Below are 25,228 nucleotides of genomic sequence, written 5' to 3' on the forward strand. Positions count from 1 at the left end.
TGCGTATTTATTTAGGGCCAGTCAACCCAAATGTTATATATTATTATATATATATATTATATATATTATTATTATTGTTAAATACAAACATTCATTTGCGCAGGTTTGAGATATCTGCTCTCTGCCTGATACAGTTCTGGCAGATGAACAGAATTCCGGTTGATTTGTATTGGGTTGGCAAAAAAAAGCCGGAAAAAAAAAAGCCTGGACAGTAGTTTCAATTTAAATTTAGTGCTTTTCTAGTGCCGTGTGAATCACCAACAAGTTTCCATTCAATGCCACACTATTCAGAGAAATCAAAACTATCGTAATAGCTGCATGCCACTAAGTATGTAAATTTTATTTCAGGTGAACTGATCCTTTAATATGAGTCTATTCTAAACTGCACACTAAGATGTAAGTGCCTATATCATTTACTGTAATTGCTTTATACTGATGTGACAGTCAATCAGCAGGCATGTCACAAAATCAATACCACATACGGAGTCTGAATATGCTTTTATTATTAGTTTTCCAGAGTGAACTCACTTGTCAAAATGGGCTTATAATTAGTGGGTCAGTGGGTGGTGGTGATGACAGTGATCGACCACTAGGTGGCGACGCAGCAGTGGTAACAAGGTGAAGTTGCTGTAGACTGAAAGATGGAATGAGGGAGGCAGGGGCATTAGTTCACTGAAACCTTGAATAATAAAAGAAAGAACCTACATTTACTATTTATTAGAATCTTTTTATACATTTCTGATACTGAAAATATAGGTTTGAGGGAACTGGCTCAGGTCCCTGATCTAATTACCAAACGGACACTTACCAGGGACAGTATTTTGCTGAAGGTATAAGCAGGACCATATTACGATCCGATATCCACACAGATGTTACTGGGACTTTTGGGGAACATAAAGGCGAAGCCCTTGAACTTGTTGTCAACACCATCTCTGCCATCTCACTGACTGATCTACAGAATCACATCCGTCGCCGATGTTACCGAACCGAGGCTGGAGCACAGCTTTGATCTGTCTGTGTGTGTTTTTCGGTGTCTCTGAATAGAACCATGCGATCGCTGTCTCACAATACCCACACAGGGACGTCCAGGCGCAGTCCATTCATACATTAGCCTACCAAGGAGCAGGGAATTTATGCACCCACACTTAACATTCATCTGAGGTGTGCATATATTAAAATATATTTGTGTTCGAATGCATCTTTTAATAAGGCTCTGGGTGATTGTTGTTACACCTGAATGAGTTTCCCAGACACCAGATACACAATTTTATGCTTTTTTATTTCTCTTTGAGAAATCAGTGATTTTCTGTCACAGGGTCTTAGAGGACATTTGGCAAAAAAGTGTTCATTAGCTGTTTTCTGTCTTGAACTCGTTGATTTCCCAGGGATGCTTGTGTAGAGTAGAAATCAGAATTCAAAGCAGAAAATTTCAGCCAAATTTTTTAAATATCTATTCCCATAATGCTTCATCCCTTTGATTTGTGTCGAACACATAGAGCCACTTCCTCTTTGATTGATTTGAATGAGAAGCCAGACCAGCATTAACAGGAAAGCAAAACGATGGGTGTGTGTGTGCGTGTTCGCATCACAAACACCCGCACACACACACTGGCGACTTGCACACACACACACCTACAGACACACACGGCGAGTCTCTGCAGACATAAACACGTGTCGGCTGCTGCGTGTGACCTCGCCGTGACAAGACGAATGACCAAATCAGAGGCGTAATGAAACGCTGCACATTCGCCTGCTGCTGCTTCCCTATGTATCCATGTTGTGTGTGTGTGTGTGTGTGTGTGGGGGGGGGGGGGGGGGGGGGGGGGGATTGTGTGAGCGCCCAGGACCTCAATCAGAATCACAGGTGACCCGCCGGCGAGCTGAGCCTCCAATGTTTGACAGAAGAAGATAATTACCAGTGACCGACCCCCCACCTCCTAAAATCTACCATGGAGCGAAAGCTAGTGATGTGGAAGTGACCTTGAAACTTCAAGTATATTTAGGTCACATTTTATGGTCCCCTCTTGGCAACGCCTCACCTTTTCCCCTCTGTTAGCCCTTAACCCCCCGCACACGCACTCATGTCCTCCTTTAATTCTTCCTCTGCACCTGGGAGACTTTGATTATCTGGGATACTAACCTGTCAGAATACACACACACACACACACACACACACACACACACGCACACACACACACACGCACACGCACCGAGTTGATTCCGTATAACAGTGAGATGCCATTTTACTTGAAGTCCAGAGGACATAAAATATTTCTTTTGTGTATTTTAATGGTCATTTTAGAGGGAAAAGTACATGTACACCAATTCTGCATACCACAACATTTAAACCGGAAGCAAGTTTGCAACACCTCAGCCGAGACGTCAGTGAAGTCTGAGTCGTCCAGATGATCGAGGCGATCGAGGTTCTCCAAGAGGTTTCTCATCCGGAGCCTTTCGCATCAGAGGTGAAACCCCTTCAGTTGCCATGCCACATTTTCGCCTTTTTAACTTTGCAGATCTTTTACATACACACACACACAAAAAAAACCCCTATATAACACATTAGATTGAAGGTCTCCTTTGAGAAATACACGAGACTGGCCTCACCGGAGAAATGAAAAGCCGTGGCTGTTTTAAATGTGTACGTTTCCTTCACCAAAGGCCTCTTGTGGTCTCGCAAATAATGAGCGGCGGCTCTCCAAAGGAAAAAAATGAATTTTCAGTGAATAAATAGATATAAACAGAAGAGGGACCCGATCTGACCCGGGGATAATAAGACCGGATCCAAAAGGCAGTCGACCCGAACAGACCTTAATATCAGCGCCAGTATAGCAACATGATGCATTGGTGAACAAGCGGCCATGGCCATAAAGAGCAGCAATGAAATAATTACAATAATGTCCTGAGAATTTATTCAAGCCATTGAAATTAATTCCCAAAAATACTTTAAAGACTCATTTATAGAAGTCATGGAGAGTCCTATTTTCTCCTTTTACACAGACAATCAAACTGATTCTGTAGCCAACTGAACAATAGACAGACCCCTGAAGCCTCTGCATAACTGTACATTATATATAATATACATTCAATATTTTCTGCCACAGTGACTATGACGCAGCGTGTTATCAGAGCAGATGGTCCGTACACTGGAGTCATTTAACATCCACTTAATTATTCGACATATTGACTGAGGCTCGTGTCAATAAAACAAATTGACCCAATTTGTCTCAGAGTATAATTTGGAACCAGCTCAACTCAGGTTCTGGGCTTGTTCCCGAGCGGACCCGTGGACCGTAAGTCAAGATTTCAAAGAAAATGCTCATGCGTTTTGTCTTTTATGTTATAGGAGAGTACGCAAGAGAACGTGTATTTCAAACAAAAACAAATAACTCAAAGTAATCCAATAAAAACAACATTAAAAAGCCAAATGAAAAAGGCGTCTGGTCCCCCGTGACTGATGCCTCCGCATCGCTGTTTTAACTCGAAAAGGAAATTGCTCCCATTTCTGATCCTTTTTTGAGTTCTCTGGGCCTGAACCCAAAAGTACCCTGCCTACCCAAAGGAGGGTTTCGACTAAAGGGCACCCAGCCGTTCCCCGTAGATGCCGCCTGAGTCACTGCGACGGGAACCCCGAGAGGCTTCCCCACGTCGCCGAGCGCCTGGGGAGCGCGGGTGGGTAGACATCGTGCATAAGTTGAGAGGATGATGGGCGAACGTGACCTTTTCCCCACACTTTCTCCATTTCCCCCGTGTGCTCGACAGCCTTTAACCCGCAATCACCTCCTGTAATTCCTCTGAACCCGGGGGACATTGATGATCCGCGCACGCGTCCAAAGGAGGTGGGAAGGAGAATTCCTTGGTGTCACCGAACACTTGGCAAGGTAAGTGTTCATTCCCATTGGCAGAGGCTCGGTCGTATCGGCTGACATTTGAATCATTTAAAAAGATAACGCTAAAACGATGCTTAGGATTAGCGTTATCTATTAACACGTAGAACATTCCGAGTTTATCAACCAAGCTGTTTTTGTTATCGGTTTTATGATGTATCATTATGAAGTTTTATGACGTATCATTGATCTAATTAAAGTTGTGTTGGCCTTGTGTATAATAATGACTTGGTAAGGGGTTAGGGACACATGAGTTAAGATGAAAGAACTTCTCAGTCAAGGTTCTTTGCCGCGGTAATAACATGTCTATAACAATGTCTGACCGATGACGACGTGACGCCACACATCGACGTCACACCGCTTCCCCGTCTGACGGACGGGAATTCCTAACTACCACGGCGTCCGGAGGGCCGCGCCACTCGTTCCTGGGCATTCGCTGAAACAACCGACGTTTGCATTTTTCTTGGGAGGACGGTCTCCAAAAGACAGACAGATAGAAAGAGAGAGACAGAGAAGGAGAGAGAGACACAGAAAGACAGAAGGCACATTGGTCATGACCATGTCAGGATGTCGGGGGAATAACAGGCAGACTAAATCTGTGAAATCTCTGTCATCTGTGCCGCAGGGTAAAGTTGAACAAGAATAACAATCCGACCAACCCCTGTCTCTCTCTCTCTCTCTCTCTCTCTCTCTCTCTCTGCATAACGCACACACAACCACACACACACACACACCTAAATATGCACAGACATGGACGTGCATTGTACACACACACACACACACACACACACACACACGCACACGCACACGCACACGCACACGCACACGCACACATTTATGCACGCCCACGCATACAATCTTTGTCTCATGAGAAATGGTATTAATACCTGGCAGGCTTTAAAATGTCAGCCAGTCTCAAACAAGGTGCACAAAGATCCAATTTATTTATGGATCTCTCTGTCTTTCTGATCTTGAGCTATTTTTTGCTTTCAAAGGGTCCTTGGGAGGAGGAGGAGGAGGAGGAGGAGGGGAAGGACAGGGAGGGAGAGGAGGGACTGAGATGAAGATGCCAACATGGAAACTGACCGAGCGCTGGGGAAGGTTTGTGGGTCAGAGGCCAAACAGATCCGCCAGCGAAGCCCTGAGAGGATTTGGTATTGTAACCTTCACTTGGGGTTATGGATGATTCTTCAGTCTCTGACACATTGCTTTTATCCAAGGGTTCGAATCGTGCGATAGAAAAATACCGCAAAATGTGGGCCAATCAAAATTCCGCATTCAACAACCGATGGCTGCCTTCTAATGTGAGCTGATGGAACTTATTTACTCGCTCTGCCTTTGTCTGCGTCCATTGTCTCTTCCTCCGTCCTCCTCCGTCAGTATTCACCTCCACACCCGCTCGCGCATCAGTCCGATCTGCGGAGCTGTTTACTCATTGAGTGATGATTGCCAGTTTAAACATCTGACCTCACCAGTGTAAACACACACACACACACACACACACACACACACGGACCAACACACAGTTCCATGTCGGCAACATCACTGTCTACCTGGTTTTAACATTTGGATGCAACAGAAAAGTCTAATGCAGTAATTCTGGAATATCTCTGATGTATTGATGAATATATTTGTAAAAAAAACAAACAGCATATCTTAATGTAATCTTAATCAAATTTAAACGTTGTATTTCCGACACGATATTCAGAGATTTAAACGATTAATCAACTCTACCTACAGCTACCTTGTTCCCCGATTCAAGGAATGACAAATGACTGCAACAGAGTACTTAAAGCTGCCACCAATCGATGTTTTTAATATCAATAATTGGTCAAATGCCTGTGTTTTCTAAAAAAGGGTTGCTCGTAGCCACAATCCCACAGAGTATTATCACCAAACTCAGCAGCTCCCCTGAGCACTACGAGGAGATATTTAGTGTCTCGCAGCGAAAACATTAGCCAGACACTTTTGGTTTACTCTCACTGCTCCAGCCACAGCGGGCAGTTGTTTTGAGCATAAAAATAAAAGCAAAAAAACAAAACAAAACAAAAAACAATCTCCACAACATCAAACAGCAGACAGACAAAGTTAGGGATTAGATGGTGAACAAAGTGCAGCATCCAGCTGCTGAAGAGCCTGATATTCTTCTCGGAGAACATTGTCACTGTGGTTCAATCTATGCTACCACACAATTCACATTTATGGAATGATGAATGTGACATTGTCCTGTCTTTTTCAGGTTTTGAACAATGAACAATCTCGTCAGAAACGATGATTGTCAACGTTTCATCAGAGGCCCAAATATATAGAGTTTACACCTCCTGAAATATCAAGGACTCTTAAGTGTGACAAATCAAAACGTTGACCCTCAGGGTCTTCATATCTGAAATGTTAAAGAGTGTTATTTGTTTGTATGAATTACAGGAACTCACTTGTCAACGTTGACTCAGACAACCCTCCATGTGACTGACTGGAGCTTGTATGTGCATTTGAATGTCTCATGTGCTGTTTACCCTCCCCGCCACAGGGGGGTGCTGCTCTCGTCGTCGCGTCTCTTTCTTCAGGCGGTGATTGGAGATGGTGATTGGACAGGAGCTGATCGCGCCGGCTTTAAAAGGTGCTGACACGCTCTCTGCCTTCTTCCTGACTTTCAGCCACGCCGTGCTGGGCCTCAGTGTGTTGCGTTCGAGTTCGTGGCGTTTGAATCTTTGTTTGTAACGGATCAACCCTTCGAACAGAGAAGTCCTGGGAACGAAGGGGCGAGTAGCCATTTTGTTTTGTGAACATTTTTTTCTCCTGTTTTCACATTAGGGGGGCAGGTAAGAATCCCGTATTTTCCTTTTGTTTTATTTTGGTTGGTAGGTAAGTTAGTTTCATTAAAAGAAAGACATTTTGTTTGTAGTTTTTGGCCGTGCTCACTCTGAAGTCAATCTACCTTGTTGAAAATATCTTTTATTTTGGACGGCATCTTCTGTCTCCATAGTCGTCTCTGGGAGTTGGGTTCTGTTGCGCTCAGGTTACACCTAGGCCGGGCGTAACACACTGCATTCATTAAGGTTTCAAAATAATAGACGCTCTTGAGTTTTGAAAATGTTTCCCCCTCCCTGGCTGTCTCGCTTCACTCCTCGATTTTGGAAGACAATGTTTCACATTTGCATCCTTCCCCGTCAGGCATTTCATTTGTAAGCATGATCACGTGTAAGCATAAAATTGTTTCTTAATTGCTATGCAGACGACACCGCTTTCTATCCCTCTCGAACACAGAGATGGTGGCAGCCTGATCTACTCCGTGGCTCGTTGCTTCGCAGATATTATGTGTCGGTTGTCTTGGAGCTTCGCCCGGCTCATTGACATTTGTCATTTTTTAACACCACAGTCCAAAAAAACCTTAACGTTATCTGTATCGTTACCGTCTTTAGTGCTTGTCAGTTTTATAATGACTGAGACTTATTTGTCAGATTATAGTATTTTGTCATTTTAGCTTTTGAAATGTACAATTTATAATCGATCCTCTTGGCTTGTTCTTTTTCGCCTATTCTTTTTGTTTTAGCCCTTTTATTTCAGTGATGTTGCGTCCGTGACCGTCTTGTCACTTCATAAGGATTTCATTGTGAAAATGTCTGGTCCTATAGCTCCTATCATTGCGATTGAGCTATAAATCTGAAGGGATATTTCTATGCGCTTATTCACTGTTCAGCTGGAAAGGATTATTGCTATGAGAATACAGAACCGCAGTATAGTTGCCGTCTAGTGTCTCGGCTCTGACCTCATCGCTCCCTGCGGCCAACGAGCCTACACATAGAAAGATTGGGGAGTGATGGTAGCGGACATCGTCCCGTCCACCGTCCCCCGAAGAGGATACAGGTTGAGTCTGAGGTGGAGGTGGGGCTGATTAAATGCTAAGAAGATGGTGGAGATACTTCCACAGAGCAAGGAGGCAGCAGCAGCTCAGAGTAGAATGAAGACGGAACACATTAGAGAACATCCTCCTGAGAAAAACAACAGCGTCAGTCGTTTGCTCAAATGCCTAAAACGACCACACAGTCATTTGACAAGGCTCTGAGAACCAGGGAACCAGATTTTAATCCTCTTTCCATTCTAATCACACAGGTGTGTTCAGAATGACGGAAAATACTAATATTGCCTTATGCTTTGGAAGGTAAAAACAACATTTTGTGGCTTAGTTTAAAGGAGTTGGGGGCTTAAGAAAATATTCAGACTGTTTCCCGACATGGTAAAGAGCGCGTTGGGAGTGTTTTGTGGAAAGTGGAGTGTGTCCTATGTGAAGGTGGCAGCGCAACTTGTGTCGACTGCCCGAACTCTGCTCGCAGGCTTGGCTCGATTAACTACATGTCCATTCTGCTATTTTACAGAGGACCATTCAAAAACAAGTTGCGCAACTAACCCTATAAATAGCCAAGACCTCTGGCACAATAACAGAATTGTAGGCTCGGAGGACGATTCGTCAGACAAGCCAAGACCTCGAGGAACGTGTTGTAAGCGACGACATTGAGAATCCACGGGGCCGAGGCCTTCGCCAGGTGACACAGGAGAGCAACTGAAGATTGTCTCAATAATATTTTTCTCGATTCACCTGTTGTACAAAATGTCTAGCAGCTCCTCCACACACTCCGTCGTTGCCCTACAGACAACACATGCTCCCACTGATCTGATATCCCTATCAGCAGAAGCACATGATATGTCAGTGCCTTTCAAACAGTTATGAATCACTAATGCAAAAAGATTTGGTTATAAGCTTTGGCAAAGTCAAAGTCCCAGGTCAAAGTCAGTTTTGCTATTTTCTGTTTTTTTTTGCTTCTGATGGACAAAATCCATAATTCCTATGGTGGCACGAGGTCTGCTGAGATGGCTGATGCTCTGCTCGGTCATATAAGACTGAAACATGATATCAAACCTTCATATTGTGTCTTTTTGTCCAAACAACCATCCAAAAACCCAAATATATTCAACTTAGAATAATTCAGAACAGAGAAATAGTGCACATCCTTACATTTGTGAGGCTGGGGCCTTTTGTATGTTTGCCGTCTTTGCTTGAAAATGACTTTAATGTTGTCAATGATTCATGTTGAATCGATCAATGAATCATGTAATTGACCAATCGTTTCATTCGTGTGTGTGTGTGTGTGTGTGTGTGTGTGTGTGTGTGTGTGTGTGTGTGTGTGTGTGTGTGTGTGTGTGTGTGTGTGTGTGTGTGTGTGTGTGTGTGTCAACAAATCCACATCTCACAAAGACGCATGTAACATAAATCCTTCTCGACAACACAGAAAATAGGAGAATTAATTATTTGCCCGTCAGCCAACAAGCTCTTCCCCCGTAAACATAATTTTGTTACTTGCCGAATCAATCCGAGTTAATCTGTGGATCTGATCGGGGCCTGCTCGGCCAGGAGGAACATATGTTCTCCGCTGGCTGGTTTACACACTGTCCAGCTGCTGAGAGAGAGAGAGCGAGCGAGCGAGTCGATCCTTTGAAACATCTGTCCGCCATTGTCTATTTCCATTCACCAGAGGTATCACTGTACCTATCCACACACGTCCCATACAGATATAGACGCCGCAGTCGCACATCTCGCATCTCAAACACTCTATTTTAACGCTCGTCTGTATTAATAGTGCCGTGTTAAAAGGCCTGTCACCTGACCGAGCTGCCTCGAGGAAAACAGCTTTCATCAGGAGTGATGGTAGCCTGCAAGGAAGACAGAACTCTTTAAACACTATGAAACGCCTGTCCGACAAAGTGAGGGAAAGGAGGGAGAGGAGAGCAAACAGAAATTGTTTGTCTCTCCTCCGTGAAATTACTGTCACAAGTACGACATGAAAGGAGGAGAAAAGTGAGAGGCAATCAGTTAGTTCTCTCTCTCTCTATTTCACACTCCGCATTACTTCCTCCTCTCTGCACACACACACACACACACACACACACACACACACACACACACACACACACACACACACACACACACACACACACACACACACACACACACACACACACACACACACACACACACACACACGTGTGTGCGTGTCAACACGATTCCAGTCAACATTACTTATAGAAGAAACTACAGTATGTGTTTTTGTCTCTGCAGACTGAAAGGAGTGAAGGTTATGATCTGGCTCTTGGCCTCATCAATGAGCGTCTGCAACATACAATACCGAGAGATGCATTTGCATGGATGTAGCACGTCCAAGTTCATTGTCCTATATCTGATTCGTCTCTTTGGTTTCACTGGCTAGTATGTTTACACTTCACACACGAAGGTGGTTAATGAGGCTTGTTGATTTCATGACTGCAACCAATGATTATTTTATCGATTGAAAAATTTGAAGTCAAAAGTTGTAAAAAAAATAAATATAAATTTAAAAAAAAGTCGCCTTATATCTGCAAAAAATAAATAATAATAATTTACAAGTGGTTGACGTCATCGGTTAGTGGAAAATTTACAATGATACAGAGATACAAACAGAGAAAAGCAGTAAATTTCCAAATGTGAACATTTTGGCTTTTTTCTTGCTAATAAATGACGTTTTAATTGGTTGTTGAAATTGTTCCAAGTTTTTTTTTTTTTTTTTTGAATTGGCCAATTGAGTCGTGCTGAATCTAAATTGACTCACCTTGACAACATCTTGTGAGGGAAATTTCAGAAGTGGCCCAGTGCATAAAAAGCCAATTGAGAAAGAGTAAGTGGCTGCAAAGACACGTCCGTGTTTAGCAAAAAACTCAGTCACGTTTATCTCAGGGCTTCATGGATCTCTTTTGTGATCATGTGAAGAAAACAACAGCCAAATACATTGGCTTTTTGCAATTTCCCTTTACCTGGAAACCCCCCCCCCCCTCACATCTTTCAGAATCCTCAGTTTGTAACCCACAGACGTTGTAGTTAAAAAAAAAAAAAAAAAGAATCTTCCAGGAGAAGAGATTATTTTCTCAGATGTCAAAAAAAAAACCCAACCCAAAGTCCTCCAGAGCCACGGGCGACATTATAAACCTGTTTTCCGTGTAGCTCTCCACACGGTGAGTAAGCTGAACTTCATGTGCAACAATCGATGCACTGCCTCTTTAATGGACTCGTTGTTTGAGCACCAAGAAGTTCACTGTGACACGCGGCTCGTCCCTCTGTTCATGGGCCACTGGCTCGTGTGTTCTCTGTCAACAGACAGAGGCAAATGTGACGCCTGTTCACTCAATGGCTTTGTAAAAAAATGTATTCCCACTGATAAACAACGGTCCGGAGCCCGGGGGGGGGGGAATAATGCTATTAATGGAATTCATTTTGGACCTGTTGATAGTGAGGGAGAAGAAGAGAGAGAGAGAGAGAGAGAGAGAGAGATTGGGAATGAAACAGCACAGCAATATGGTGAGGTGATTTAGGGAAAAGAAGGGCGGGATACGTGACGGGATGAAGGTGAATAATACAGAGAGAAACGGGAGCAAAAGTGGGCTGGTAGAGGAAGAGGAGGAGGAGGAGGAGGAGGAGGAGGAGGGGTTGTGCCGAAGTGAGCGAGAGCGAGGAGAGGAAGGGAGGCAGACTAAATCCTCACACCATTATCATCAGGACTCACATGCAGCCCCTCCTGTGATGGAGTGGGAGCAGATAGGGGGAGATAAAGAAAGGATGGAGTTGAAAAGGAGATGGAGAGCGGGATTACTAGTGTGACGGCGCTGGCAGATGAGCGGCAGCACCGCGCTGAGGGAGGGAGAGGAGCTCTGGTGGGGGGGGGGGGGACGACCAACAAATCAGTGCAACAGGATGAGGACCTGCTAGTGCCCGGCCGGCCCGACCCCGCAGACCTGCCATCTGTCCCGCTGTTCTCTCCGTGTTCCCGGCGCTCGCACCATCAGGCAACATCTGGATCACCTCGCATCCGCGCGGGAAACAGGGTGAAGGGGAGACGAGCCACCCAAATATTATCCTCCCCTCATCCCTTTTGATCACACCGGAGCTGGAAGGCGCATCATCATCATCATCATCATCATCATCACCACCACCACCGGGGGGGGGATCCCTTTTGCTGCGGAGTATCATCATCATCACCATCACAGGGGCTGAGAACTGGACCGGAGGAGTGCCGGGCGGAAAAGAGGAAAAACTTTTGCTCCAAAGATGCGGAGGCTTGCACAGGACCCCTGCCTGATCTGCCTGTGAGATGGTCTTTTTTCCTCAACTTCCCATGGATCTGTCGTGTCTGCTGCCTCCGAGCAGGGAGAGGGGAAAGGAGGCGGAGAGGGGGAGAAAGGAGGTAGCGGCGGGGAAGCATCGCTGCTGAAGTGTTACCGGCGTTTGTGCTCCTCTGCCGAAGAAGCATTGTATCGCCCCCCCCCTCCCCTCCACTCCCCTCTTTTGCTCTCCTCATCCGACCGGCGGGGAGCCTGAAGGATACAGACAGAGAGCTAAACACAGTGGGTTCATGCACATATTCATACACACACGCACACACACACACACACACACACTCACACACACACAAATTGGCAGGCTGCTCGCCCAGGGGGCTCCTGCACCTCTCGTCTTCTGTCACCCTCCCCTTTCTCCATCACTGTTTCCTTTCCTCACCCATTTTGATGTGCCTGTCTTCACCTCCATGACCACTTGTAAATGCTTTTTCCCTGTGACTCACACGGAGAGGGGAAAAAAAAAGGAAGAGAAGTGTGAGACGAGGGTGAAGAGAGTGAGGAGTTAGAAAGGGATGTTTTTTTGTGGGGGGGGGGGGGGGGGGGAGATAACATCCTCTCGCTGTCACGTTGTGAAAGTCTTCCAGGGGAGTGTGCAGACATCCAGAGCTGCCAAACACACACTCACACACACACACACACACATAGTTACTGACAACTCACAGTAACACTCCCGCTCACACAAAGACTCGGTCTACGTGCGTACTCCTACAGGTGCTGAGGGCAGAGAAACAGGAATAGAGAGAGAGAGACAATTGGAGAGAAGAAGTTTCGGGGGGACAATGGAGCAGCAGGAGTTCAAGTTGGATGACAGCAGAGAGTGCAGGTATGTCTGTGACACACACACACACACACACACACACACACACACACTCTCTTATCCTGTCACTTCACCTGATGCACTGTCAGGAAGGAAATCGTAGTTTTTCTTTTAATGTAAGTGGGAGGGAGAGACATGGAGCAATAGATACAGACAGACCTGATATTAGTGATAAAAAGCTCAGGGGGGGGGGGGTATGAGTGTGTATATAAAGAATAAGTGCTTCAGTCGTACTTCCAGTTTTCACGAGTGAAGTGTTTCCTCAGGAGAACGCTCCCATCTGCAGCTGACAGAAACAGAGCAGCCACTTGTTATTATAAGAGGAACTACTGTACGAGGACATGTTAGCATTTTTTCACTCAGTGGTTTGGTGGTTAGCTGCTTGCGCGTTTGTGTGCGTGTGTGTGTGTGCGTGTGTGTGCGTGTGTGTGTGTGTGCATGCTTTCTCGATATGATTCTTTTCCTTATTGATTATGGATGTTACAGTTGACTGTGCTATCAGTTAACTGGTGATGCTCATTGATTTGTGCCATAAGCTAAATCTAGTAGCTCTCGTTTTTTCTCCATTAGTGACGGGAGGTTTGAGTTCCACTTTACATATGTCATGATTCAACACCATAATTTATGTTAGAGACCAGTGGTTCAACCCCCCAACAACCGTCCCACCCCCCAAAAAATGAGTCACAAAATGATTAATGGGGCAATACAACATATTTCTGCTATTAAAATATTTATAAAACTGTGACTTCCTTGATTCCTTTGCCTCTAAAATCCTCCATCCTGAAAATATATTTGTCTTTACACTAATTCACTTTACAGATATCATGTTCCAACATAATGTGCTGAACAATGTTTACATGGGGTTTGTGGTCCCCCAGTGGGTCCCAAGATGAATCCATATCAAGGTGTTTAAATTTCTTTTATATAATATATGTAACAAAAACTGAAACTAAAATTGGAAGAAATATATACATATGGTTGCCAAGATGGGGGTGAATCTGATAGATAACATGATTAATAGTAATACAAAAATATTAAACATAGTGTCGTGACATTGGTCAATTATTTGGCTTTTAATTCTGAAATCCTTTCATAAGCTGAAAACTGCTCTACCATAAATACAGTATACAAGTGGTTCCCAACATAGGGTTTGGGGTCCCTCTCTAGGGTCACAAGATGATGGGACTTTAAGGAAATTCAAATACAAAGAAATCTTACAGATTTTGACTCATTTTTTTCTAAACAATTCTTCTTTGAGCGGCTGACAATCCTTCAAATGAAACAAGCTGAAAAAAAAATGAAGTTGGTCACAACTCCACAGCTGTGGTAAAGGAATGAATGGTGACACACAGTCAGGAAAATGTGCGTGAATTTCTTTCTCCTAAATGTGTCACATAAATGTGCAGCAGCAGATTGTGTGTCACTGAGATTTGGACTGATTTACAGTTGAGTGGCAGGCGGCCAAGCCGGTCTTGAAAGGCCCCCACGACGTCAGCGTCACTCATCTTGGCCCGATGCGAAATCTTTACGCGTGAGAGCAGGGACCCGCGGAGAGACGAGGGTCGCAGCGTTACCAGTCAGAACCCTAAGTATGATAAATTTACGAGACGGACGTTGTGTGATATGTTTCGTAATAAGCCCAGGGGTTGAGCATGACGCGCTCATTTATTCATATTGTGATTTTTAATTTGTACGTGGCCGCTTTATTAGCCGGGATGATGCATGTGTGCATAACATGAGCGTGGGGTCGTGAGGGCTGCCTGTGCGCGACGCTCACAAATCCGCTTGTCTTGCGCGAGTCGGCCGTTAGGAGGAGAAACGGAGGGACGAGAAGAGGAAGAGAAGGGCGGAGCTGCTTGACGTTGACAGAGTGGCTGCGCCCAGTTCAGGGTCTGCGGTGTGTGTTTACTGTCATACACATTACTGTTAACTGATTCAATGATGACTTCAGTGATGGAGGAGCTTCAATGACTCGGGTCTCGTGAATCTAAAGTATGAACAGAGACGGGGTTTTTTTTTTTTTTTTTACCTGACAGGAATTGAAGTGGATTGTGTCAACACAAGTTTAGAGGCTCTGATCTCTGCCTGCAGTGGCATCTGATGCATCCCACACGTATAACGCATGTTATTACTCGTAACGTTTCTAAATGGAAAGGTGTCTTCTCCACAAATCTGATGTAAATACCAGAACAATCTTCAGATCAAATACTTTCCGTAACTTAAAGTTCATTTGGTGGCAGTGGAAACCAGCTATTAACTGAACACTGATGTTTTACCTTTTTCTTTTAGCTCTGTTTTGGTCACCACCAACTATTTTAGTTGCTAAATGATCCAATAAGTAATCCATTGTGATTACTAAAAAAGTAAAAGTCTTCACACCTGCGTTAATAGAATGCAGGTGATACAAACCTTGTCAAATCCAAGATGGCAGATCATTTCCTCCTCCGTGCTGCTGCCACTGGCGGTTGGAAGTTATGTCACGAATAATCTGTATTCCCACTCTAATGTGGTAATGTACAGTAGCTCGCAGCCAAGCGTGGTGGCGTCATTTTTTGCACTTGACATGCTTTACAAAAATCAACTATGAATTATTTGGGTTAATTTTTCTAGTATCGGCTCGAGTGCCACCACCACCAGGAATTCGTAGCTGCAGAACACATTTTCTTAGACTGGGATTTTTTTTTTTCCGACTGCAAAAAGGAGGCTCTGGAGGATCCTGATGTTTCGTGGAGCTGTCAGAGCCCCGCGCCTGAAGTGTGTTGATGAGCATGAGGCCGTCTACTACATTAATACTACCCCGCTAATTCAAGCCCCCTACAGTAATTAATGCAATCAAATCAGCTCTCAAAAGGTGCTGTGGAAAAAAAAGAAACAAGGTTCAAGCCAGACATGTTGATAATTCTCTCGTGATGATGATGATGCTCATCCCATCAACTGGATCCTCTCCGCTCATTTCCTGTCCGCCCCCCCTGGGGAATCGGTATAGGGACTCTATCATATCCCGGCTAAGTAGTTCCATGACTGTATGTCCCAGGAGGTACAGTACAGTACGGTATATGGTCCTTTTAACAGGACAGACTTCAGCATCAGCTGAGCATGTGGCCCAACATTTGGTCCAACAGATTTTCTTACAACATACAGAATTGGGAACATATGGGAACTAAATTATGAATCAGTGTCGGCCATTTTTTCCACCATATTATTGAATAAATGTTCTATTTTTAGAAGAAAGAAAGTGTAAATTATACATTTTTCAATCATCGAAAAATGTATATGGAAAAGCGAAAAGGTTTATATGACTTTCAGCGTCTTTACATTTTTTCGGGGGGTCCAGTTAGTTTTGGCTCACGAACGCCTTAATCAAATAGTTTTGCATTTCTTCTTTTGGATGTTTTATTTGGTAAATTGTCAGAGGGCATGAGGATGAAAATATTCAGCATCTCTTGACAAACATTGTAAAAGACTCAACCAGGAAAGAGGAAAACTGTACATTCCTCTCTTGATTTTCCCTTTATTTCTTTCATGTCTCACAGAGTAATCGTGTTCATCTCCACCCCTTGTCCTAGCTTGTCTTCCAAAACTGTATCACTGCAGCTTCATGTTGAGTTTCCATGAATAGTAGATGAATCTCTGGATGTGTGTGTGAGGTGTGTGCAGTCATGTCGATGCTGACACAGGTACAGCACAGCTCCTGTACCTGAGTCCCTGTACGAGCTTCTCTCACATGGCAGAGCTGCATCCATCTGGGAATCTCCATAATAATGCAAAGCCTTTGTGTGCACCACCATGCTCACCCTCTCAGTCGTAAATACATCAATATGAATATAGAGTTAGTATTAAAGTACATCAAAATAATAGGATTTACTGTGATTGTGCAGTTTTTGATAATTTGTCATCTGATGTTTTTTTTTCAATTTCCATAGCAGCTCAACTCTTCTGAAATAACAATGTGATAAGTCTGTATGATTCAGATTATACAAACGATAGCGAGGTTCTCATCTGACTGCTGACCTGTGCTGTGCTCGATTGCGATTTGAAATTCAGATGCAACACATTGTGCTCCGTCCTCCGATGTTCACAGTGTTTCCATGGCGCAATCACACTCTGCGATATTGCTGCTAATCTGAAGCAGATACACCCACTCCTTCAATTTATTACCACTACCACACACACACACACACACACACACACACACGCTCATACAATCGCACGCTGCTAATCTGAGGCCCCATTATGCTGCATGATGCCGTTTTCCAGAGATTACGCTGTTAAATGAACATTTGACCTTCTCTCCAGTCATGTGATCCACCCAGTCAGCACTGGTCTCCTCTCACTGTCTGGCCTCATGTTACCACAGCTACCTTTGACTTTCATATTGTCAGCTACGTGATTATTTTCGACTTATCCTGACCACTTAAAAAAAAATCCCCCACATTTAAAACTCATGCTTTTCCCGCATTACCATCTTAAGCGTCGGTCAGAGTAGTCTGCTATCAGTAGATTTGAGTAGGTGGAGATCTGCACTACTATTTTCTATCTTTTACTCTACAGATTATTTGAATCAAATGATTGTTTGCACCGTCTTTGCCATTTAGAATCTGTTCTTTTCGGAGTTGTGCTGCGTGGGGAGGTGTGTTCGTTTTTAATCCTCACCTAGCACAAGTGGGTGGTCGGTTAACAGCTGCTCTGTGCTCACATCGAGATATAATGCTTCACTGGAGACGAATAAAGTGATCTCAATGAGTCAAAACCAACAATCACGAGAGTAACGAGAGAACAAAAACGTATATAAGACCCTTCTGAAGTCTGTGAAATTTACATTAAATCTCCAAGGGATCTAGAAATCCTATAGTCAGATGTTTGTTTTTTTAATATGGACTCAAAAAAAAGTTAAGATAGACAAATGTTTAAAATATCACTATATGCAGATGACACTGCTCAATACATTTCTAACGCATCTTTCAGTTTTCTTAAGGAAAACATGCAAAAATGATTTCGCTTTTGCAAACCCAAATATCTTCAAGGAAACTGGGAGCCAAGCATCATCATCACATTCTCCTCTAATTCCGGCTGTGACCCTGTATTGACTGAGGGCCGTATCTAATAACGGGGATGGGTTGTCTTTCAAACGTTCAAACGTTCAAACTGTATATTTATTTCCATGGGCACCTAAAGCCCAGGAGCCTAAAACCTCATTAAGATGAATGATTGATATGCCAGGAGCATGAACAGGGAGGAGGGGCGGGACATGTTTAAGCCAGTGTTGCTTTTGAAAGGAGCTCTGGATCAAAGATGGGAGGCGCTGTTAATTATCAGGGTGTCTCTGATGGCCACAGATGAGGCCGACGCTCTGTATAAAAACCGCTATTAGATATGTGTGTGTGTAAGTGAAGGTCTCCACTTGCTATAAGAAAGCCCACCTGCCTTTATCAAAGGTTCAAAGGTATTGATTCATTAAGGAGCAATCTTCAAACATCAACTGTATGATTGAAGTGGCTACAGCCGATGTAGCCAGCGGATGAATGTTTACACCTCAGAGTGCGGGCTCATCATCAAAATCATCGAAATATTTTACTGTTCAACACAAAAGTTTCAGGCAGAATTCAAAAAAATCTTCATCAGAATGGATCGCAGGAGTATTAATGCAGGGATACTTCAAAATACATGTAAACATCTGGGTGTTTCCCATTGCAACATGTTTGCTTCAACCAATTGGGAATGATCGCAATGACCATAAATGTTTTTAAATCACCAGACGTCGTATGCATGTTTAAGGTTGTTACATAAACCTAGATTTGTTGGTAGATAGGAATTATGTGGTTTAGTCTCATGTGGTTCCGGGGGAGGGGGGCGGGGGGGTGATGTAGGGGCCCGAGGAGTCGGTCGAAGCACTTCTGGTTATGTACAGATTTCGAAAAAAGCTGTTCAGTCAAACAACTAACGTTTGAAACGTTTAATACAGCAGCAGAAGATATTCAGTTTTCACTTGTTGTACTTCTGCGGCTAGGCCGATGACATCATGCCACGTGGAGAGCGGCAGACTGAAGTAATGTAATGATGTAATGTAATCCCGGTGATGACGGTCCAGGACTCGTGTGATAGTTCTGGTATCGTGCTTGCACTATTTGTGTGTGTGTGTGTGTGTTTGCTGAATCAGCGATGTGTAGAGATGGCGAGGTGATTACAGTCATGACACTGGGGGGTGGATTATGGGGGATTACACGCACACACACATGCACACACACTTGAACACACACACACGCATGCGCGCGCACGCACACACAGTCTTAATGTGAGGCTAATACTGTTCTACAAAAGGGTCAGAGAGAAACGGACCAGGAGATAGAAATAAAAGGTGGACATGTCCCAATGGATTATGTCAAAACATGATAAAAAATGAAGCAGCTTGTATGTTTGACTGTTGTTCTCTTTCCTTCCTTTCTTGTCCTCTCGCCCTCTTTCTAATCCCTCCCTTCCAGGCTGTAGGCTGGCAACATGGCCATACCCAGGAGACCACCTCCTCCCTCTCCTCGGTCTCCGCTCTTCCTCCTGCTCCTCCTCCTCCTGCTCCTCATCTCCTCCCCGCTGCCCCTGCAGGCCCGGCCGCTCCTCCTCCACCCGTCCATCAACGTGGCGGTGGTGTTCAGCGGCTCCAGCTACCAGAACGAGGTCAGGGGTCGCCTCAGCGGGGAGAACTTTGTGGACCTGCCCGTGGTGGTCAGCCCCGTGACGGTGCTGGTCAACGACACCAACCCGCGCGACCTGCTGACGCGCCTGTGTGACACCATGGCGATGGAGAAGCTGCACGCCGTGGTGTTTGAGGATGATGTGGGCTCAGGTGCCGGCGTTCAGGTAAAAGAGAAAGGAAAGATTTGTGCATTTTTGGATAGAACGTCGTCTCCGGGGTCTCGGTGTTCAGTCACCCGCATCCGAGCTTCTTAAAGCTTGACAAGCAAACAGCTGTCCCGTCCTGTCATCTTAAATCATAAAGTGGGGCTGCAAAAAAAAAGAAGAAGAAGAGCTAATTCAGATGCCAGGCATTTACTACCTGTGCTGAAATTAAATTACAGTGTTTCTATGGGTTTTTCTTTCGTGAAGGGAGCAGAAGCGACATCAAAAACAAAATGCAAATACTCCCTGAACAGATCCCCTACCACGGGAAGGAGATCTGAGAGAAGACAAATCTTACTCTACTCTGACGTGTCTACTTAGAAAGATGTAAAAACTGATTTCAGCAAAAATGTAGCATAACTCTGCTACCAGATTGAAAAAGAGCGCTGTGCCCTTACGGTGATTTTCAACTTTCTTTATGCGAACGTGCACTCTGTTTTGTCTCCAGGTGGCAGAGGTGGCACAGATCCTGGACTTCCTCTCCACCCAGACAGCGCTGCCAATCGTGGGCGTCAGCGGCGGCTCTGCGGTTGTCATACCATACAAGGTAGCGTGCAAAATAATGAACCTGTCGTCTTTGCACTGGCCCGTCACCCGGCCGGAGCCGGGATTGGGCACAGAGCCGTCTGCCTGTGCTCGTTGTGCCACAGCGATGGCACGAAAAAATGTAACACTACTCACAGGCAGTATAACGCGCAATGAAAAAAGGAAGAAGAGGAGATTCGGGGCGATGAAATGAACAACGGCCGGTAAAGTAAACCCCCGACGGCGGCGGCGGCAGCAGCAACAGCGGCACTCGCTCCTCGCCGCCTCCTGTCTTAGTCAGAACTCTTCCACACCGGCGTCATTCAGCTTAAAACAACTTAAGTAGGTCAGAGCGGTGAAGCCTACTCTGGCAAAGCAACTGGCTGCATGCAAATATTTGGATACGTGCAAAATGCAGACGAATGCGATGACTGCAGCTCATCGACCCCCTCATCAGCTCCTCTAATCCCCGGCTGGGAAGAGTCGGAGTTGTGGGAAGGGGAAACTCTTCTTTCTTTCTTTTGTCTCTTTTTGTGCGAGGGGAAGACGAGTGCTTCTGGGCCGTCCGCGCCTCGATCAATCATCCCCTGCGCAATTGAAGAGCAGCAGGTCTTTTTCCTGCTATGATTTAGCAAGTATCTGGTTGATGATTGGATATGGGGGGGGGGGGGGGGGGGGAGTGAGTTGTGTAAGTAGAAGGTGAAGAAGAGATTAATGACACCAGACGGATTGTTAATCTGTGCCTTTTTTCTCCGTTTTTGAGGAGCATAATGGCTCCATCACTTCTTCTCCTCTCTCTCGCTCCCTCTCTCCGCTCTTCTTCCCTTCCTTCCTTTAACTGCTTAACTATCATCAACACCTTGTATTTATAGAAGCAACTCTCACACATAGAAACACACATGCAAATGAAAAACCCTCACATACGAGATCTCACACACACACACACACACACACACACACACACACACACACACACACTAGGCCAAATGGGCGAATTCCGGGGACCGATCCACGCAGCAGCATCTCTCAACCGAGCTGAAAGGTGCTGGATTTCGCCCCCCCCCGGGAGACATTTTGTGAACTACTTGCACGTTGTGTTTATCAGTTTCCCGTGAATCCAAAGTGTATCTTGCAGACGCCGTGTCACCGCTGTACGGATGTTCGTATTAAACAGGCGGAGTTGTCGCTGCAGGACGGCGATTGATTCGCTGTGTTTTGATGGCGGAGTGAGCGAGGGGAGGGGAGGGGAGCGCGTCGACGAAGCTCGGCTGGCAGCTGCCTGAAGGATGTTTCGCTGTCTCGCAGATGCGTCTCCCGTCTCTCTTTTACAAGTGAAATAGTCGTTCTCGTCTCCCCGCTTCCTTCCTTTCTCGTTTCTCCCAACCTTCTGTATTATGTCAAACCGTTACCGCCTTTCCCCGCACTTCACTACTGAGCATATTTAAATCCAGACTTTTTTGGCTCCTTTGTGCGCTGGCTGAATCCATTAGGCCAGAGGAGCTGTGCTCCTCCCTGGTTCTCTTGGAGCTCCAGGACCTTATTAAACTGTAAATTAGGCCCTTCAGGAGGCTGAAGCCTCCCACTGCCCTTCATCATTCAACCCAAATCAAAACCTCTTTCCTTTTTTTCCTTTGCTCTGCTGCCGTCCTTGTGTGCGCTCCCTCTTTCCCTTATCGCCGCCTGCTTCACCTTAAATTAGCCATGAGGAGCTCACATCACACACTCCTTTCCCTCCACGGCGGTTCTACGAGCCTCCAAAGTATCCGGGCCAAAGTTTGTCAGTCATCTGCAATCTCTATTTTCTAATTTGCCGGGCCGATCACGGCTGGCTCTGTCGGGATTATTTAACCTCCCGGCTTGACGGCGGCGAAAAAAAAACAAGCGCACAGATGGGACGTCACGCGTTGAACCCGGGCGACCGCTCGTCTGGCGAAGCCCAAAGTGTTGAGTGACAGTTCTCTATATAGCACAAAGACTGAAGCGCTCTCCTCTGAGGTGAGCCTGTCGAAGGCCTCATTCAGCCCTCGCTCTCTTTTCTCTCTTTCACACTCCTTTGTTGCCAGCAAGAAGGGGCGGGGGGAAGCTTGTCAGAGGTGTCTGGCATAATGGGACAGGTGGATTGGACGGAGAAAGACATATGTCTGAGTGCATGATTCTCTTGGGGGATAAAAGAGCTCAATAGTGCTTGATTATCAATAGCCTGACGGCGATGAATGAATCTTTGATGGTGGGTTTAAAAAGAAGAAGAAGCAGCAGCCGTGCGGGCCACCTATTTATGGTTCGCGTCGCAGTGATCTCTCTCTCTCTCTCTCTATGGCAAAACAACGAGGAAGGAGGGAATGAGACGAAGATGAAAAGATGGACGGGAGGAGGGGAAGTGTGTCTTTTGTCGGGCGGCAACATGCATCAGGCGAAGGAAAAGAGAACGCGCGAGGGGAACGGCTGGGGGGGAAGGCAGGAAGACTGTTCAACAGGGCCTGTGAGCCAAAAGAGAGAGAAAGAAGATATGGAAACGTATCTGTCCGAGGAGTCGGAAATTTGAGGTTGAGGGCGTTTTCTCTTTGTGTGACTTGAAGAACTGTCGCAATTACGCAATAAGCAATAACTAAGATAACAATCGTCATCAGTGTCTGTCCACGTAGCTATATAAACCAAAGATTTACATGTTCGGAAAGGCAAAATGGCCAAAAGTACGTGGACAGCCAAACAAAATATGTGGATGTCCACACATTACACATGATGGATGAACATCTCCTTCTGAAACGATGGACATCAATTGGCTGCTATGTCATACACATGGTACACATGTTGTCAAAGGGTCTTAAAGGGTTTTAACCCACACCGTGATCTTTTCCTAAAACCTAACCAAGGATTTTTGTCGCTGAAAACTGGAGCCCGCAAGATCTGAAGGCCTGAAGGCCTGAAGGCAAGAAGTCAAACCTGTCCCCACCAGCACAAGTCATTTCACCACATTTCATAATCTGGCTGCGGGGATTTTTTTCCCCTCCCATTCGGCCACAAGAGTATTAGAGCAAAGTCTGGCGCTCGGGGTTCCAGTTCATCCCGCGGATGTCGGACGGGGTCGACGTCGGGGCCCCGTGCGAGGCCATGTTCCTTCACGCCACCCCGGGAAACCTTTTTCTCTCGGAAAGTGACTTCTCCAATGTGTTGACACGTTATGTCTCAAAAAAACATTGTGCACTAAGGTCTGTGGACAGGCCTATCTACATCATCTACACACATACAGTATAAATAAAGTGTAAACTGAGAGATTACTGCAAGCAGCCGGTTGATACTTTTGGACGGTGGCAATCGTGATCAAATGTTGCCATCGTCCTTTTCGATGAGCGCACGACGGCCATGTTGGATTTTAGACATCACTGCCCTGTCGATACTCTTGACAGTCAGCTGGAAACAGGAGACAAACGCAGTCCACCTTGTTTTCCGTGCAGTTAAAAGTTCCCCCCGGATGGAAGCAAGGTGTAAAGGCTGCCAAGAGTCCTGTAAAAAAATAAATAATAATAATCCGAGATTTCCCTGAAGCCTCGATGGTCATGGAGGAAGCCACGACCATTCAAACTGGAACCAGTGACTTTCATTGTGCTGAGCAAAATCCACCTTGCGCCAACACTCAAAACCGTCAAATCATGAAAGATCATCACCCAGCTTCAAAATACGTCCCGAAAAAAAGGGTTATTTCGCTTTTTTGCGAAACCAGAAGTATTCACGTGGTTGAATAACGAAAGTGTCGTGAAACATTTTTTTCGTTCACGGCCGCTTAGTGATACATCGGCACAGAACAGATTAATTAACGACAGGCGACAACTCATATCTCTTCTCGTGAGGGACAATTAAATGTCCCCCATTGTACACAGTGACCGTCTAATCGCTCACAGAAGCAGATTGTGCTCATTACAGTCAGGAACATCAAACAGCGACTGATTGTGGTTGCGGACGGTGATAAAGTCCCGACTAAACAGGGCTGACAGCTTAATGCGTTCGCCAGGCAAACAAACAACAAAAGAAGCGTTTAAGTATGAACGGGATGGATTTTAAGAGGCAAAGTAAAGTGTCGAGCGCGAGTGCTTCCGTGCATTTCATCGTTTATGAGCGTGTGAAAGTCAGAGCCAGGGGGTTGAAGTCTAAAAGTCTCGGGTCCCTCTCTGGTTGTGATATTGGACCAAATGAAAGTTTCGTTCTTCTGTGTTTCTGCGCTCGGACTGACCCGCTTTCGCCCGCGTTTGTCCCTCCCGTTACTTCGACGTCTCTTCTCCTCTCCACCTCGCCTCACTCCCGACTCTCTCTTTGGCCTCCTGGTCCAGAAACTCCGGAAGCAGGTCACGAGGAGCCCAGAGCCGCCGCAGTATTCCCAATTGAAACTGGGTTTTTTAATCGCTGGAAATGAAACGGCGTTAGTGGCCAGGCAGCCGCCAAATTTTCAACAGCATGACCCAGTAATTCCAACTGGACGGGCAGTGGCTGTGCAATGTGGTTTTCAGAATTTCACTTCATTTTCTTTGTCGCGGGAGTGGTTGATTATATATGGAGGAGGGGCCTATAGAGTAGAGTAAAACTACTATATTTACCACATATATTTAGTGAAGTAGAAGTACTGCGTATCAGAAAACTCTAATATTGATTGCATGTCCAAATACAAAAGCAAAGTTGAGTAAATTGACTTCCCATTACTGGAGAATGGAGCTTGCAGATATGCAAACTATTCAACATCGACGTTACAGATGCGACGTGTGAGTGAGCATCCGTGTCGGCGACCTGCTTCCTGTTTGACCGACACCGCTCTTTCCACCGAGGGGGGAGTTGTCGGCGCGCGCCTCTCCCCCGGCGAGAGGAGTGTGTGAGCAGCCACCGTGTCCACCGTCTTCCTGTCACATTACCATACGCTCCTGCA

General features: G+C 45.4%; 1 protein-coding gene across 1 annotated transcript in view; it reads left to right on the top strand.

Annotated features, from left to right (window-relative positions):
• The first annotated feature begins 11,470 nt into the window (after positions 1-11,470).
• LOC118287956 (glutamate receptor ionotropic, NMDA 2C-like) overlaps positions 11,471-25,228 on the top strand; it is a 42,459-nt gene continuing 28,701 nt past the window's right edge. The window contains exons 1-4 of the mRNA XM_047327837.1: positions 11,471-12,311; positions 12,798-12,909; positions 19,383-19,755; positions 20,243-20,341. Of these exons, the coding sequence (XP_047183793.1) occupies positions 19,399-19,755; positions 20,243-20,341 (456 nt within the window). The 5' untranslated portion in view covers positions 11,471-12,311; positions 12,798-12,909; positions 19,383-19,398. The remainder of the gene's footprint in view (positions 12,312-12,797; positions 12,910-19,382; positions 19,756-20,242; positions 20,342-25,228) is intronic.

The sequence above is a fragment of the Scophthalmus maximus genome, chromosome 16 (genome assembly GCF_022379125.1).
Source record: "Scophthalmus maximus strain ysfricsl-2021 chromosome 16, ASM2237912v1, whole genome shotgun sequence".
Classification (NCBI taxonomy): Eukaryota; Metazoa; Chordata; class Actinopteri; order Pleuronectiformes; family Scophthalmidae; genus Scophthalmus; species Scophthalmus maximus.